General features: G+C 39.1%; 1 protein-coding gene across 1 annotated transcript in view; it reads right to left on the reverse strand.

Annotated features, from left to right (window-relative positions):
- Positions 1 to 4076: 4076 nt before the first annotated feature.
- The window catches only part of LOC106074840 (gamma-aminobutyric acid type B receptor subunit 1-like), a 37450-nt gene continuing 23845 nt past the window's right edge, over positions 4077 to 17681 (reverse strand). Inside the window, exons 11-17 of the mRNA XM_056032223.1 lie at positions 17447 to 17594; positions 17047 to 17164; positions 11642 to 11755; positions 11096 to 11221; positions 9521 to 9664; positions 7135 to 7323; positions 4077 to 5075 (exon numbers count right to left, since the gene is read on the reverse strand). Coding sequence (XP_055888198.1) covers positions 4749 to 5075; positions 7135 to 7323; positions 9521 to 9664; positions 11096 to 11221; positions 11642 to 11755; positions 17047 to 17164; positions 17447 to 17594 — 1166 coding nt within the window. The 3' untranslated portion in view covers positions 4077 to 4748. The remainder of the gene's footprint in view (positions 5076 to 7134; positions 7324 to 9520; positions 9665 to 11095; positions 11222 to 11641; positions 11756 to 17046; positions 17165 to 17446; positions 17595 to 17681) is intronic.

Raw genomic sequence — 17681 nt, forward strand, 5'->3', positions numbered from 1 at the left:
TCCTCAAAGCCTTAATTTAAATATGTGGGGTATCTTATATTTTCAAAGAACAAATCGGTTTTATTTGCAATGTATTAAGGGACTATACATTTATATTAGAACATTTTTCCACATTATTCAAAAGGTCCTTTATAATAGGATGAATAATGAACTGTAGGTCAGGAGAATGCGTTACTGCAGTGAAGAATGCCAGAAAACGCTTTTGCGTCGAGGCTTCGCCCCGAACCTCACTGATGAATAATAAGCTGTAGATGTCAGGAGAATGCGTTTCTGCATTGAAGAATGCAAGACAACGCTTTTGGAGTCGGGTTTCGCCACGAACCCCACTAATAAATAATGAGCTGTAGATGTCAGGAGAATGCGTTTCAGCCGTGAAAAATGCAAGAAAACGCTTTTGGCGTCGGGGCTTTGCCCCGAACCCCATTAATAAATAATGAGCTGTAGATGTCAGGAGAATGCGTTTCAGCCGTGAAAAATGCAAGAACACACTTTTGGCGTCGGGGCTTCGCCCCGAACCCCACTGATAAATAATGAGCTTTAGATGTCAGGAGAATGCATTTCTGCAGTGAAAAATGCAAGAAAACGCTTTTGGGTGTCGGGGCTTCGCCCCAAACACCACTGAGGAAGCTTACAGCGCTCTCCCAGACCCCCAAGTTTGCAAGAGAAAGGCCTCAACATGACTGTTTTTTTTTTTTACTGTTTTTTTTTTGCCGAACATTGAGAAACAGTCTTATTTTATTCTCATATATCGAATATATATATATATATATATATATATATATATATATATATATATATGCTGTACGCACGTTTATGCATAGGCTTAGGGTTTACTGGGCGTTAGGGTTAGGGTTTGAAAAAAAATCGCCCCCCCCCACTCCAAAGTTCTGGATCCGCCAGTGTGCTTGACTATGGTGAATGTGATTTAGACCTAATCCAGACTTATTTCCTCGCAGTGATCCGCGTGCTGTAGTAATTGGCCCCTCGAAACTTCTATCTACTGTGAAGGAAATCGACGTGTTAGATAAAAAGTCGGACTTTTTTTAAGACCATCTGGCATTAACAAGGTTGAGAATGGCTGCAAATGTGGAGTTCTTCCCTTTAAAATAAGGCTCTCCCCGCTTTTTTGAAAGGTATTTTGTTTTTATTTTGCTTGTTAAAATGTTGACTTGATATATTTTGATATTGTATGTGAATATTTTATTTTGCTAAGGTCAAAGTTTGACTGTATCTGTTAAGAACTGTTTTGACATCAGAATTTTAATATTTTTTTTGTTGGAATGACTTATTTAAAAAAAAAACTATGTTTATTTAACACTGCAATAACACATCTTTCATGCTATGGCACGTCCAGTGTGCTCTGATTAAATCTCTTTGTGGACGTGTGGGTATTGTTTTGTTTTAGTAAAAGCTTTAGGTTCTCATCAAACAAAAATTAGCTTAAGTCGGGACTCGAACCCCCATGAAGGACAACCAAGCAATTCAAGCCACACATCCCACTTCATCAAACATTTGACTGAATAACTTGAACTGATGCCCAATTGACTTCTCTCTTTCACTTTGCTGCATCAGTTTCTTATTGAATCACAGTAAGCTAGTTTGTTTCTATAGGCCCGGTTAGACATGTTCTATTGGCTATTTCTTCACATCCATAAACAATTGGCTTTGTCACAGGCATTCATTGTCTCGTGTTTTAAACTCAAAACTTTGTGTACAAGTAATAAAGGAAAAATTCGTGAGTTTCTGGACTGTATTTATTAATTTATTCTCCCTGTAAATGTTAGTTTGTGTGTGTGTATGTTTTCTTATACTTCTAAAACATTTTTACAGCAAATATTTAAAAACAATATTGCCTTTTCATTAGAAACTTTGTTTTGGGTTTCCACATCTATCTTATCTTATATAATACAGACGTTACTTCAAAAAAAGAAGATGATTACATCCTACGCGTCATGCATTCAGTCATGCATATTAACCAATGACTTAAATTCTGCCAAGTCACTTGGACCATAGTTCTTTTCTTTAAAAAAAAGACATTAAAATAATGTATTTAACAAAAAAACAACAACATAACAATATATCTATTTAATATATATATATACATATATCATATAGCAGTAGAAAAAAACACACAATTATACAAAGTTGGTATCACATTGATAAAATAAAGTAAGAGATTCACAATATATTTAGATATGTGTGTATGGGTGGTGTATCTATGAATTTTACCTTTCATAAATAAATAAATAAACACTTTACATCTGTAATCAAATTTGACAATAAAAGCTACACTAGCTAAAATAATGATCAAAGTTTCTATCTTTAAAAATTAATACAAAAAAGTGTCTCAAACGAATGTCTTTGAGATCATTGTGTCTGAACTGTATGTTTCTCAGATGGACTAGGTCAGATCATTGTGTCTGAATTGTATGTTTCTCAGATGGACTAGGTCAGATCATTGTGTCTGAACTGTATGTTTCTCAGATGGACTAGGTCAGATCATTGTGTCTGAATTGTATGTTTCTCAGATGGACTAGGTCAGATCATTGTGTCTGAACTGTATGTTTCTCAGATGGACTAGGTCAGATCATTGTGTCTGAATTGTATGTTTCTCAGATGGACTAGGTCAGATCCATTGTGTCTGAACTGTATGTTTCTCAGATGGACTAGGTCAGATCATTGTGTCTGAAGTGTATGTTTCTCAGATGGTCGATGTCAGATCATTGTGTCTTAAATCTTACATTGAGGATTGTGCTGTAGATTTGTTCTGTGTACCATAAATATAAACAAGCATTTACCATCAAGCAATATGACAGGCTGCTACTCAAGATTGAAACTATTCAGACCACAATAGAATTTACCATGACTATTCAAATAATAAATCTTCTATGCAGATCCAAAATATTCTTGTCACTATTTCTACTATGTGTAATTCTATAGCAAGCTATGAACAAACTGTCATTCTTATCACGTGGTAGGATGAGGGCTTGGATGAAGAAACTCATTCTGATCACGTGGTAGGATGGAGGCTTAGATGAAGAAACTCATTCTCATCACGTGGTAGGATGGGGGCTTGGATGAAGAAACTCATTCTGATCACGTGGTAGGATGGAGGCTTAGATGAAGAAACTCATTCTTATCACGTGGTAGGATGGAGGCTTGGATGAAGAAACTCATTCTTATCACGTGGTAGGATGGAGGCTTGGATGAAGAAACTCATTCTTATCACGTGGTAGGATGGGGGCTTAGATGAAGAAACTCATTCTCATCACGTGGTAGGTTGGGACTAGGAAGGCATAATCTTTAATTCTGAAGCAACATCTGAAACATGTCAAACCTACAGACATTCTCGTTAAGCTCTAAGGTAGAGGAAACTCTACGAGTAGACCACATGGTGCTCTGCCTTGTAAGAGAGTGTTTCTCAAACTTTGACTAGTGCCTCCCTCGAACCAACAAAAAAAAATGCATTTGCGCCTTCCTTAGCCAGCTAAGGCGTCTGAGCGCTAGAGCTTTATTAAAAATTCCAACAGCGGATCCTGGCATCTACAACGCACCATTTTTCCTCTTAAACAAAAGAGTGCAGGTCACACATACATTCGAAAGGGTGAGACGAGCTTGACGTGTGAGAGACATTCAAGACTGTGGAGTGATTGTAAGACCACACCTTTATGCTCACTAAGACTTCTGGGAGCGGGACTACGAACGTTGAGAGGTAAAAAGGACTAGAATCTTAAAAGTCTGCTTGTAAAGAATTTTCATACTCAGTCTTGTAACACTTATCGCCCACAGTATAAAACGTCCTATTTTGATGTAGAAACTTTAATGTTATAAACATTGGATAATAATGTCTTTTTTTTTTTGGCTGATTAGTAATCAAATATGTGTTTACAATTACAATGCTAATGCAACAGATTTTTTCGAAATTTAATTTAAAATACAACAAAGTATTTGGCCACTTTTCTTTTGTAGGGCGACTTTACAGTTCGAGAAACGCTGGGCTATATCTTGAATGAAAAGTACTCGTAAGATTTAATTGAGAAGGGGGGGGGGGGGGGGAAGCGACAATGTTTGTGTCATCGCAAAATGTTATTTTAATCGCCACAGGTTTTTGTTTTTATATAACTATCTGTACTCCAAGACCTGATAATAACGAATAGAGGGACGTTTCCTTAGTCCACTGATAGGAACCAGTCATGTCATCACGTCACTAGATTTTTACAGAATCACAGAAATATAGAATGTAATAAGGTCTTCCAATTATCCAACACACATGCAATATAGAGTAACTAATAACATTTTAAAAGAAAAATACAGCAACGTTAAATTCCTTATGGATAAAGCTTTCCCACGTGACTATTTTTATTTAAAATCTTAAATATTACCAAGAATACAAGGGGAGCAATAACGGCTTAGTAGCAATCCAGCAGTTTGTTGAATTATTTCCCTTAAACTTTTCACAGTACAATAAAAATATATTTAGATTTGGGCTCAGGTAAATTTATTTTTTAAGACTTTAATTTCTTTGACTCAATATTGTAATAAATGTTATTGAGTAGTACGTGATAACTAGAGTAGTTAATTTTATTTAAATAATGTCACAAAAAATATAAAAATAGGGAAAAAGTAGAGAGTAAAGATTCTGCTCTTACTCAACTGTAGACTTTGCAATTGACTTTTCTCTAAAGACAGTCACTGAACTAAATTTGTGTATCAAACACACATCAACATACACATATTCTATCACTACACTAATATCCGTCAATTTCCGCTATGACCTTATCCACTTGCACATTAAATACTTTACGCAGGTTCGGATTTTGGGCCAAACTGAACAACAGTTTGGTATTCAGACTAATCAGGTCAGTCTCTCTGATGTCTAACACCTTGGAATGATTCACGCCACTGGTCAACGACTGCTCACTGCCCTCTTCTCTCTCCAGAGAAGCCTCGCATCGTCTACAGAGGCGCCCATTTTCGGACGAGGCTGTCCTTTCAACCACGGCTAAGTCGTGGAGCTGAGATGAACGCTTGACATTCACTTTAGGGGTTTTATCGTGGTTTCTGTAAGCGATTATCTGAAAATGCATTTAAAACAATATTGAAATAAATTGTAGGTGATATGGAACTTAATCAGGGGCTTGTCGGATAATGAACCTTGTGCAGTGGCGTAGCTAGGAATTCGCCATCATTTGGCGACCTGGGGAGGGCATGATCTCTTTGGGGGCCCCTGCATTTTGCGTAATATTTAATTTAAAAACACTCATTTGGCCCCCCCCTCAAGTGGGGGCCCGGGGGATTTTCCAATTCTCCCCCTTCCTCCTCCCACCCTAGCTACGTCTCTGATCTTGTGTGTCTGTAAATATAATGAAGTAGAATGTAGTTGGTCCTCAAGGGTAGAAGAGAAGTATTGGATCTTGTCTGGTATGTTGTCCGCTCTCTCATCTATTTAAATCTGAACACTTTCTCCCGAGCCACACTTGCATGACACATAGAAATAGGGTTAGGGTTAGGCTCAATAAAAGGACTTTATTTTTTTTAGCAGTAGTATTAGTAGTAGTAGAGAGGCAGACAGAGGAAGAGATGGGAATATAACATCGAAGAATGGACGAGACTGTCATGCCAAAACGACAGAGAGAAAAGGAGAAAGGCGGTCGACAGATCATATGTGGTGCCCCAACGGTTCGACTAAGGTGAAGATGAAGTAGTGAAGTAAACAAGTTAAGGACACCTTTGGGACCTTGCTAGTATCAATGGGGCAGAAGTCAGATCTGAAAGTCATTTGCTTCTATGGCCGACGGTTACCATTAACGTTATTATTTCTCTCGGTTTATATGCTATGGTATCATTCACTGAATGAATAAATATGAAGGAAAACAAAAGGCACAAGCCACTTAGTACACATGAACTCTATGTATAGGTAAGTGTGTGTTTCTTAGGTAATGATGAGGGGAGGTTCAACGCGATTGGTTGATGACTGTTCAGTGTAGAAGGATGAAATATAGTCGGAGATGATCTAGACTAATCTAGAGACACGTGAGTTAGAATTTGTCTAAATATTAGTTTATTTCATTATTATTAGATAACTATTTCACCCCAAGTAAAATCTGTGAATCTTCTAATGAAAGTATTTTTGAGTTGTTGAAGTTATTTCAAATTGCACAATTAATGAAAATATAATAGTCTCCCTACGCTTACATCGATTTAGTTGCACAAGCAATCTGGTGCTACAAGTCAACGACCGACCAATAATAAGCTCATATATATATATATATATATATATATATGAAAATTTGGTAATCATAGTTGATGATGGCCACAACCAGGACGCTTGGTGCTGCACGACGTTTATCCAGTCTAACATTCCTGCATAACAAGACGATGACACAGTTCTTAACTAGATCTAAATATTTTACTTAAGAGTAGGATATAAAGAAAGATCATTCAAACAATCTATCAAACATAGGGCCGGACTTAACCATTGCGGGGCCCTAAGTGAAACAGATTGCGCGGGGCTCAGTTTGGGTAGCATACGGATAATAAGTGAAATTATAAGTGTTTGTATTAGGAAATAAATTCGTCTTTGCATTTTATTCATTCTTTACTAGGTACAGAATTACTTTACGAGTCTTGCGTGTAGCGAAGTCATACAGTATATCATAAAAATTCTGTTTCCTACATAGATCACGCTCAATAGCAAGAATTACCAAATGTTTCAATCTATCTTCGAGAATTGTTGAACTCAAATAATTCATTAGTTTGAGGCGCGAGAAGCTTCTTTCACCAGATGCCACAATTACGGGTATTATTTTTTTTTATCGCGCGTAGGATAGGCGTTTACCATATTGAATGACACCCCTAAATGAAAATTTTGTCTATATTTCAGGAGATTTTTAATGACTTTTCAAAAGATTTTAATAATTTCCGTAGATTTCCAGGACTTTTTCGTATGGTAAATCCTGGTAAATCAAGAGGCCGCGGGAAATATGTTATAAGTTATAAAATGGTTTACTTTAATAATTTACACCTAGAATTAGCGCGGGTCCTATGAAAGTGTGGGGCCCAATGGCGGTCTCATAGGTTGCAGTGGCCTAAGGCCGGCCCTGATCAAACATTACTTTCCAATATCCATATTACCTTGGGTACAAAGATCAAACATTCTGTCATGGCGGTGATCAACGTGACCATGCTGGCTTCCAGAGCGTAGTTGATTTCCGGCTTGTCTGAGGTTGCCATGACAACCACGACGCCGACGGGGCTCAAGACGACCACGTTGTAGATGCACAGAGCTATCCATTTGGAGTCGTTCAGTTCTGGACATGTGACCTTAATGACAACAATTGGTCAGTGAAGTTATTACTGAAACATCTACAACATAACTAAATAGAACTTTGCCACAATTCAGTGTCTCCCAAACTGTGTCCCGTGGAACCCTACTGTTCCGCGAGGCCTGCATATATGTTCCATGAACTAGGCTACTTTAGTAATGAGATAGTAGGCCACCACGTGAATCTACCTCTCTAAAATTAAACGGGAGTTTTATGGTCTTAATGCTAAACCTTTTTTTTCCCCCTCATCTTAAGTTTTATTATGCTCTAGATTTGTGTATTTCTTACTTCCGGGTTTTTTCTTTCTTCTTCTCTATGTTTGTAACAAGATTAAGTCTGGATCACACAAATGAACCACTAGTGAACAGCTGGTCAAGATTAGCAGATCAGATGTTTGAATTTAGATTGTCTGCCCATGATTAGAATGATACTGTAACCTAGTCATAACATAGAGGCCATTAGAAGTTACTATTTAGTACTGACTTGTCATTGCATAGAGGCCATTAGAAGGTACTATTTAGTACTGACTTGTGATTGCATAGAGACCATTAGAAGTTACTATTTAGTACTGACTTGTCATTGCATAGAGGCCATTAGAAGTTACTATTTAGTACTGACTTGTCATTGCATAGAGGCCATTAGAAGTTACTATTTAGTACTGACTTGTCATTGCATAGAGGCCATTAGAAGTTACTATTTAGTACTGACTTGTCATAGCGTAGAGGCCATTAGAAGTTACTATTTAGTACTGACTTGTCATTGCATAGAAGCCATTAGAAGTTACTATTTAGTACTGACTTGTCATAGCGTAGAGGCCATTAGAAGGTACTATTTAGTACTGACTTGTCATTGCATAGAGGCCATTAGAAGGTACTATTTAGTACTGACTTGTCATTGCATAGAGGCCATTAGAAGGTACTATTTAGTACTGACTTGTCATTGCATAGAGGCCATTAGAAGTTACTATTTAGTACTGACTTGTCATTGCATAGAGGCCATTAGAAGTTACTATTTAGTACTGACTTGTCATTGCATAGAGGCCATTAGAAGTTACTATTTAGTACTGACTTGTCATTGCATAGAGGCCATTAGAAGTTACTATTTAGTACTGACTTGTCATTGCATAGAGGCCATTAGAAGTTACTATTTAGTACTGACTTGTCATTGCATAGAGGCCATTAGAAGGTACTATTTAGTACTGACTTGTCATTGCATAGAGGCCATTAGAAGGTACTATTTAGTACTGACTTGTCATTGCATAGAGGCCATTAGAAGTTACTATTTAGTACTGACTTGTCATTGCATAGAGGCCATTAGAAGTTACTATTTAGTACTGACTTGTCATTGCATAGAAGCCATTAGAAGTTACTATTTAGTACTGACTTGTCATTGCATAGAGGCCATTAGAAGTTACTATTTAGTACTGACTTGTCATTGCATAGAAGCCATTAGAAGTTACTATTTAGTACTGACTTGTCATTGCATAGAGGCCATTAGAAGTTACTATTTAGTACTGACTTGTCATTGCATAGAGGCCATTAGAAGGTACTATTTAGTACTGACTTGTCATTGCATAGAGGCCATTAGAAGTTACTATTTAGTACTGACTTGTCATTGCATAGAGGCCATTAGAAGTTACTATTTAGTACTGACTTGTCATTGCATAGAGGCCATTAGAAGGTACTATTTAGTACTGACTTGTCATTGCATAGAGGCCATTAGAAGTTACTATTTAGTACTGACTTGTCATTGCATAGAGGCCATTAGAAGGTACTATTTAGTACTGACTTGTCATTGCATAGAGGCCATTAGAAGGTACTATTTAGTACTGACTTGTCATTGCATAGAGGCCATTAGAAGTTACTATTTAGTACTGACTTGTCATTGCATAGAGGCCATTAGAAGGTACTATTTAGTACTGACTTGTCATTGCACTTAATTTTTTATCATAAAGATTGTTGAAAACATTAAAAACAAAATCTGCTATGATTATGAGGTAGAAGTAAAACTAATATATAGGTTAGTGTTTTTTTTCCAAAAGTATTTACCTTGCGTGTCTGAATGGCTAGAAATGTGCCAAACAAGACTTGTACTCACCTTGCGTGTCTGAATGGCTAGAAATGTACCAAACAAGACTTGTACTCACCTTGCGTGTCTGAATGGCTAGAAATGTACCAAACAAGACTTGTACTCACCTTGCGTGTCTGAATGGCTAGAAATGTGCCAAACAAAATGACGATTCCTTGAATAGCCAAGACAGCAGACGTAAAATGTAGTCTATATTTAGAATCACATTTTTGATACTGGTTGATATATTCAATGTCTTTGTCACTCTCCGACTGTGGAAGAATACAAGCTTTACAAAATCATGTCACACACACACACACATATATCTGTGACGTAGTTGAAATTTTCAGCCCCCCTCCACTCCGTGTCATCGAGTTCAGCTCTGCCAGTGTAGCATATATATATATATATATATATATTGTATATTGTATATTGTATACATAGACATAAATAAATATAAACTGGAAGTAGGAAGTTATTTTTATTTGGGGGGAGTCAATATGTTTTATGTACTATATCTATGTGAAAAAAAATGGCGGCGATTGAGCTATAAATTCTAGGACTAACATTTCAGCCAATATATACCTTTGATCTTTAGTTTTGAAAAGTGCAAAACTGCCATATTCCCAATATTTTGTCTTTGTTTTATAATCATAGACATAGGCAAATATATATAGGTTTGTGATGTGGATCTACACACTTATCTTTTCCCAAATATTTCCGATAATAATTTGTTCTTTATCGTCCAGTCTATATATATATGTCTATGATTGTATATATATATGCACGTTTCTTCCTATTTCAATATTTCATTCGCCACACTTTTTAAACTGTTCTTTGAATCATTAGATAACTAGAACAAGATTAGAACAAGATTAAAACAAGATTAGAACAAGATTAGAACAAGACTAGAACAAGATTAGAACAAGATTAGAACAAGACTAGAACAAGATTAGAACAAGATTAGAACAAGATTAGAACAAGATTAGAACAAGATTAGAACAAGATGGTTACATCTAAGGTCAACTACGGAGAAACAGGCTGCTAAAAAATAATCTTTGACATTTTCATCTTTTTTTCACATTTAGACCAAAATTTTCTTATTTTTCTTATGTCAATGTGCCAATGATATGATTTGTTATGTAGTCGAACAAAGTTGTACTTGGTTTACTAGACATTTCGTTGTACTTACAATATCATCTGAGAAATAGAGACATTGAAGCTCATTAAATAGTTACTTTAGTCTAAATCTAAATTGAAATATGTATTAAACTATTTATAAAAAAAAAAGGTAAAATGATCCCGTGGGACCCATTAAGGGTGTATACATGACAACAAAATGCTTTTGGCACACTGCCTTCGCAAGATTCCTTTACATGTCTACAAGGAAGGCAAAGGGCTGTCTTTAAAGGTGCTTCCTTTAGCTGTAGACGACATGGGCTCATCTCGTTGGCCAGTGACTCTGTTGCCAACACAGCAGTCAACCCTCCACGCAACTGTAAGGCCCAAAGGAACCGTATATAGCCAACACAGCTTGGGGTCGCTGGATCTGCCAGTGTCTTTAAATAATGATTCTAAATCTCAGTGGTCATTTCAACTCTAACCCTAACCCTAAGACTACTTGGTGCTCAAAATGAGAAATGCAACAAGCATATTAAAAAACAAACTTTTAAAATTACATTGGTCTTCTAACTTTGACTTACTGGGGTAGTGCTTATGTTAACCAACGTTGGAGCTTGAGGCGATGCCAGGACCCATCCTACCAGCATTAGGTTATTGACTATAACAAGTACCGCCACTATCAGAAATAAACTGCCATCTTTCAACATCTGTCAAAATGTAGAAATGTACACCAAACTATAATCTTATCGTATTGAATAAAACCTTCGTTCAAGCATGTAAAAAAAAACAAGGATTAATAATAATACATCTTGAATATTTAAATTATATTCACAAATACAAGGACCTAAAGTAATACTCAAATTGAAACACTCACTCAGACGAATCATATTTCTACTGGACATGACCAGATATCCACAACCATTATATCGATATATCCGGTGTACAAGATACAGGAAGTTTTGATAACCATTGTTTTGTTTTTCCAAATGAAATGACATTTTCTAAGCGCTTCTGTTTTTAGACACAAAGTAACTTCAACATTGAGGAAGCATTAGATTTTCACTCTGTGACTTAAAAAGTATTTGAAAACAAATTGGCAACTAATAACAAGACTATCAAGAACTCACCTTTGTTTTGAGAACCTTTAGTTCAGTGGTAAAAATCTCGTACACTCTCCAGGTCTTGGCAAACAAAGCGCCAAAACACAAAGAGAAACTCAGGATGAGTAGAAAGGTGTGAGCCTGAAAAGGTTAAACAAAAATTGTGTAGCTTGGGAAATAGAAACAAAAGTTGTTGACCTAGAGTCAGAATAATTGACTTGCATGAATCTATAAGGGGCTGCACTACACAGCACAACATCACAAGATACTGGACACATTACAGTATTACCAACTGCCCGACACTGAACAAAACATTAATATACATTTCAAAACCCTTTAGACATACTGCATGCTGCTGCACAGAATTATACGAAACTATAAGTCACTGCAGGGAATTACAAAATAGTGGGTAATATTTTACGACCTAATAAGTTCCTGGACACTAATTTACGATGCTACAAGTTATACTAGCCTGTAACTACTCCATACTTTACGATACTACTAGTTATACTGGACACTACTGTAAGATACTACAAGTTATACTGGACACTACTGTAAGATACTACAAGTTATACTAGACACTACTGTAAGATGCTACAAGTTATAATGGACACTACTGTAAGATACTACAAGTTATACTGGACACTACTGTAAGATACTACAAGTTATACTAGACACTACTGTAAGATGCTACAAGTTATAATGGACACTACTGTAAGATACTACAAGTTATACTGGACACTACTGTAAGAGTCTACAAGTTATACTGGACACTACTGTAAGATACTATAAGTTATACTGGACACTACTGTAAGATGCTACAAGTTATAATGGACACTACTGTAAGATGCTACAAGTTATACTGGACACTACTGTAAGATACTACAAGTTATACTGGACACTACTGTAAGAGTCTACAAGTTATACTGGACACTACTGTAAGATACTGTTATAAACTTGGTGGTGGCACAGAGAGGGGTAGTGGCGTGAGTGTAGTCAGCCGACGCAAATCGACCCAGGCCAGCGCTAGACGAGCGGTCAACCGTGACGAGTTACGATGGTCAGCCGAGACGAGTGTCAACACGGCGGTTCGGGAAGGATCGACGGCGGTTCGGGAAGGATCGGCGTCGTGAACACAGCTCAGGAGCGTCACGAGAATTGTAGTCATCTGACCACCTAGAAACGTCGAGCGGCGTTCTGTCCGGTTCGAGAAGGCCAGTAGGGACCCTATATAAGAGCGGAGGTGTCGCAGTCAAGACGGTTCACGGCAGGGGTTCAGAGCCCGGTTCACTACAGTCCGGTCGACTACAGCACAGTTCAGCGGTGTGGTTCTGTACGGAACATTACGACGGTTCAGTGCGGAGTACTGTCAAGTACAGTTGAGACGGCTGGCGTCTTGATCTTGGTCTGCGATCGAGTCCGACACAACGAGCCTAGTGTGTGAAGTCAGTCCTGAACTGTTGAACCCAGTGCAAGCCCGGAACGAGACGGAGAGGCCAGTGCAAGAGTCGGTACGGTGGAACGGCTATTAACAAGAGAGATATTTGTACAGTGTACGTGTTGCCAATTGTACAGTATTGGCTGTTACTTATTCAACTATTAAAGTGTTACGTTACTTTGGAGCCCTGAGTTGTCAAGTTCTTTAAGTTGGTGGTGTATGGTGCAGTTTGCAGAGAGCCTGGATAGTGAGATTCGTAACACTGGTGTCAGAAGTGGGATCGGATCGGAATCGGATTGGATCGGATCTACTATGGCTCGTCTGAAACTGCTGTACGAACTTGAATTTAGAGAACTGAAGCAAGAACTCCGTGAACGAGGGCTGAAGGCATGTGGAAACAAGGAAACCTTACAAGCACGCCTCCGGGAAGACATAGTGGAAGAAGACGAAGACCCGGACACGTATCTGTTTGAAGTCGCACCAGATTTTAGAGAGCTCTTGAACTCTGTACGAGACGAGATGAGTATGACATGGAAGAAGTCCAACGAAGAGATCTGTACCAAGCTTGAAAAGATGTATATCTCAGTGAAGGAAATCACGAGCCCCGTGGTGAAAACGATGAATGTGGTGGAAGAAACCCTGTACGACCAAAGAGACTTGAAAGATAAAGGAGCTGCGCCATCGTTAAACAATGAACTACTAGCCACCCAAAGCTTTGAAGAAATATGCAGTGACAACGGCAATGCTGATGAATGTGGTGCTGCCTGTCAATCTGAAAACAGGGAGTACAGACCTGTGGAGCCGAAAGAGACAGATGAAGAGACAATGGAAGCTGCCCATAGTTCGAACGAAGCTTGTGATGCAGCTGTACCTGATATGAGCACCTCAAACAGCAAGACATATCAAGTGAATGTTTGCTCCGCGTCCAAGCATTTTGCTGAGGAACGTTTGCAAGTTGCAAGTGGCGTACGAAGGTGGGACCCTACTGACGCTTGCCCAGATTCTAAGACCATCGAGAGAAGCCCTGATGGTGACCATAAGAACCCAATGAAATCTGACGAAGCTGTTGAGGGACATTTGCAAGCTAAGAGATACCAGCAAGGTCCGAACCTAACAGACGTTGGTCCAGCTGCCAAGACTGGAGAGGAAAGTCCTGATGGTGGTAAAGAGAATCCAAGGCAATCTGACGTTGACATTGATGGACATTTGAAAGACGAAAGTCATCGACAAGGTCTGAAACCAACAAGTGATTGGCCCGATACTGAGACGAGAGAGAGAGGTCCTGATGGTGGTGAAGAAAGCCGAATGGAGCCTGAAGCCGAAGACGAGGGACCTTTGCACGAGGAGTGTTGCCAACCTGCCCCACGAGCATGCCCTCCAGACAAGGCTGAAGATGATGACATGTTCCACAATTCCCTGTCCTGTGGATTTGAAGCCCATCCCAGTCCTTCTTCGCAAAGCCCTATGAAGCCACCTCTTTTGCCAACAATCTTGGTAATCCCTGCCCTTACATCCTATACCTCTCCATGTGTCGAGTGGCTGCCCTCAGTACCAAATGACAAGAGAGCGATGCAACTACAACGTCACTGCAACAAGAGGACGATCAACTGGAGGAAAAGAAGAAGGCGGCGTTTGCTTAGTCCAACGTGCAGGGTGATGCTACCAAGAAATAACTGCAGCCACATGAAGATCAACTGGCGGAGAAGAAGAAGAAGGCTACTTTTGTTGAATGCACGATGGATGACGATGCAACCTCGATATCACTGCAGCCACATGAAGACCAACTGGCGGAGAAGAAGAAGAAGGCGACTTTTGCTGAGTGCAATATGGATGACCATGCGATCACGAGGTCGATACAACCAGACGAAGGCTAACTGGAGGAGAAGAAAACGTTTTCTAAATTCAACATGGATGGCGATGAAAGCACGACGTCCATGCAAGCAGGTCAAGGCAAACTGGAGGAGAAGAAGGAAGCGACCATTGCTGACTGCAACATGGATGGCTCCGTCAAGCTCAAGAGGCAAGCCAACTGCCACTGATCGACCCCCACCTACAGCGATGAAACTTCACAGCCAATGTTATGAGCTTGATTCTGTCCGGGACGGACAGATCTAAGGAGGGGGCAGTGTTATAAACTTGGTGGTGGCACAGAGAGGGGTAGTGGCGTGAGTGTAGTCAGCCGACGCAAATCGACCCAGGCCAGCGCTAGACGAGCGGTCAACCGTGACGAGTTACGATGGTCAGCCGAGACGAGTGTCAACACGGCGGTTCGGGAAGGATCGACGGCGGTTCGGGAAGGATCGGCGTCGTGAACACAGCTCAGGAGCGTCACGAGAATTGTAGTCATCTGACCACCTAGAAACGTCGAGCGGCGTTCTGTCCGGTTCGAGAAGGCCAGTAGGGACCCTATATAAGAGCGGAGGTGTCGCAGTCAAGACGGTTCACGGCAGGGGTTCAGAGCCCGGTTCACTACAGTCCGGTCGACTACAGCACAGTTCAGCGGTGTGGTTCTGTACGGAACATTACGACGGTTCAGTGCGGAGTACTGTCAAGTACAGTTGAGACGGCTGGCGTCTTGATCTTGGTCTGCGATCGAGTCCGACACAACGAGCCTAGTGTGTGAAGTCAGTCCTGAACTGTTGAACCCAGTGCAAGCCCGGAACGAGACGGAGAGGCCAGTGCAAGAGTCGATACGGTGGAACGGCTATTAACAAGAGAGATATTTGTACAGTGTACGTGTTGCCAATTGTACAGTATTGGCTGTTACTTATTCAACTATTAAAGTGTTAACGTTACTTTGGAGCCCTGAGTTGTCAAGTTCTTTAAGTTGGTGGTGTATGGTGCAGTTTGCAGAGAGCCTGGATAGTGAGATTCGTAACAATACTATAAGTTATACTGGACACTACTGTAAGATGCTACAAGTTATAATGGACACTACTGTAAGATGCTACAAGTTATACTGGACACTACTGTAAGATACTACAAGTTATACTGGACACTACTGTAAGAGTCTACAAGTTATACTGGACACTACTGTAAGATACTACAAGTTATACTGGACACTACTGTAAGATACTACAAGTTATACTGGACACTACTGGAAGACAATGACATCAACTCTCAGGAAATATAAATACATAAACAACCTTCCTGGACCGGGAACAAAACCTCACTAACTGATACACTCTCTCGCACATTCTATGAAGACTAAACCATTCAGTTCATAACACGTGCAAGACTTTTCACATTCATAACCTGGGTCTGGGAGTACAAATGGATATAACTATCATATTAAAATATCAACAAAGTAACATATTCACTCTCGCAATAACCCCTCCCGACAAGTTATTTATGGAATCGAACCCCACGTTTTTGTTGTAAGCAAATCACACTACTTTTTTACAAAGCTTATATCAACTCACTCTGTTTGTGTGTCTGGCCAAAAGTTTGTACACATTATTTCTCCGACACTCAATCTCGGATCAAACTGAAATTTTGCACAATTATTTCTTTTACCTGACAACACAAGAATCAATTTTAAACAATAACCAATTAGTTAATAACTATTGGTAATAAATTACTCAGTTTGGTATCTCAAACAAGGGAAAGAAATAGTACTTGACTGAAGTGGTGGAATAAGCTGAATTTGTCCCCTTTATATTATGCTCCCGTCTCAGGCTTAGTGAACACAAACATGAAATAGAAACAAGAGAGATAACTCTACAATCTTCCATGTTCATAGACTCTTCGCTAGCAGAGTGGTTACCGCGTTGGCTTGAGAAGCCTGAGAAAAGTTTGAATTCAGATTGTTTGCTTTTATTTCTATTTGTATAAACACTTTTTTATTGTTAGTCTAGATCTATTATAAATTTAATTACATGACTGATCCAAACTAATTGATACAAATACGCTTAATATAAGCTTTGTTTTTTTTTATGTATTTTTTTAATGTTTTTCTTGTTACATGTTTTGAAATGTCGCTATGGTTACTTACAACACATGCGACATGAGCTCCCGACCTGGCGTAGTCCATGATAAAGACTGTACTATAGGCCATCAGACATCCCAGCAGAATTACATTGTTGATACTTGGGGAAGACATTTTGACGATCCTGTTGACAAAGTATCGATACTAATACATTGGGGGAAATATATTTGTCGATACAAAAATGTTCAGGAAAGACCAAGTCAGAAATCGACAATGTTGGAATGTTGTTGAAACGAGAAAGTGTTCTTAATATACTGCGTGCACGTGGGACTCGACAGAATGAGAAGCCCTGATGGTTAAGCACAAACATCCCCAGCCATCGGAGCGAGGTGTGGTCTTTCTCTGACTTTGTGGACATTTCAGAAGCAACAAGTCTGTAACAGAAATGTAGAGCAAACCAACTGACCTGTGTTTCCTCTTTGTGACGTTAAACACCAGCAAGGCCAAGGTCAGCACGATACCAAGACAAGAAACGCCCCAAAAGATGTATCTGTATTTACAATTGATGTTGATTAGTTTAATCTTCTGCTGGACACCGTCCACTGGAGTTTTACCTGGACATTGAACAAGTGTATTACGTTTCTTTAAGAGATTTTGAGTTAGGCTTTGAAGAGAAATGGAAAAAAAAATTATCATCAACT

The sequence above is a fragment of the Biomphalaria glabrata genome, chromosome 6, assembly GCF_947242115.1.
Source record: "Biomphalaria glabrata chromosome 6, xgBioGlab47.1, whole genome shotgun sequence".
Lineage (NCBI taxonomy): Eukaryota > Metazoa > Mollusca > Gastropoda > Planorbidae > Biomphalaria > Biomphalaria glabrata.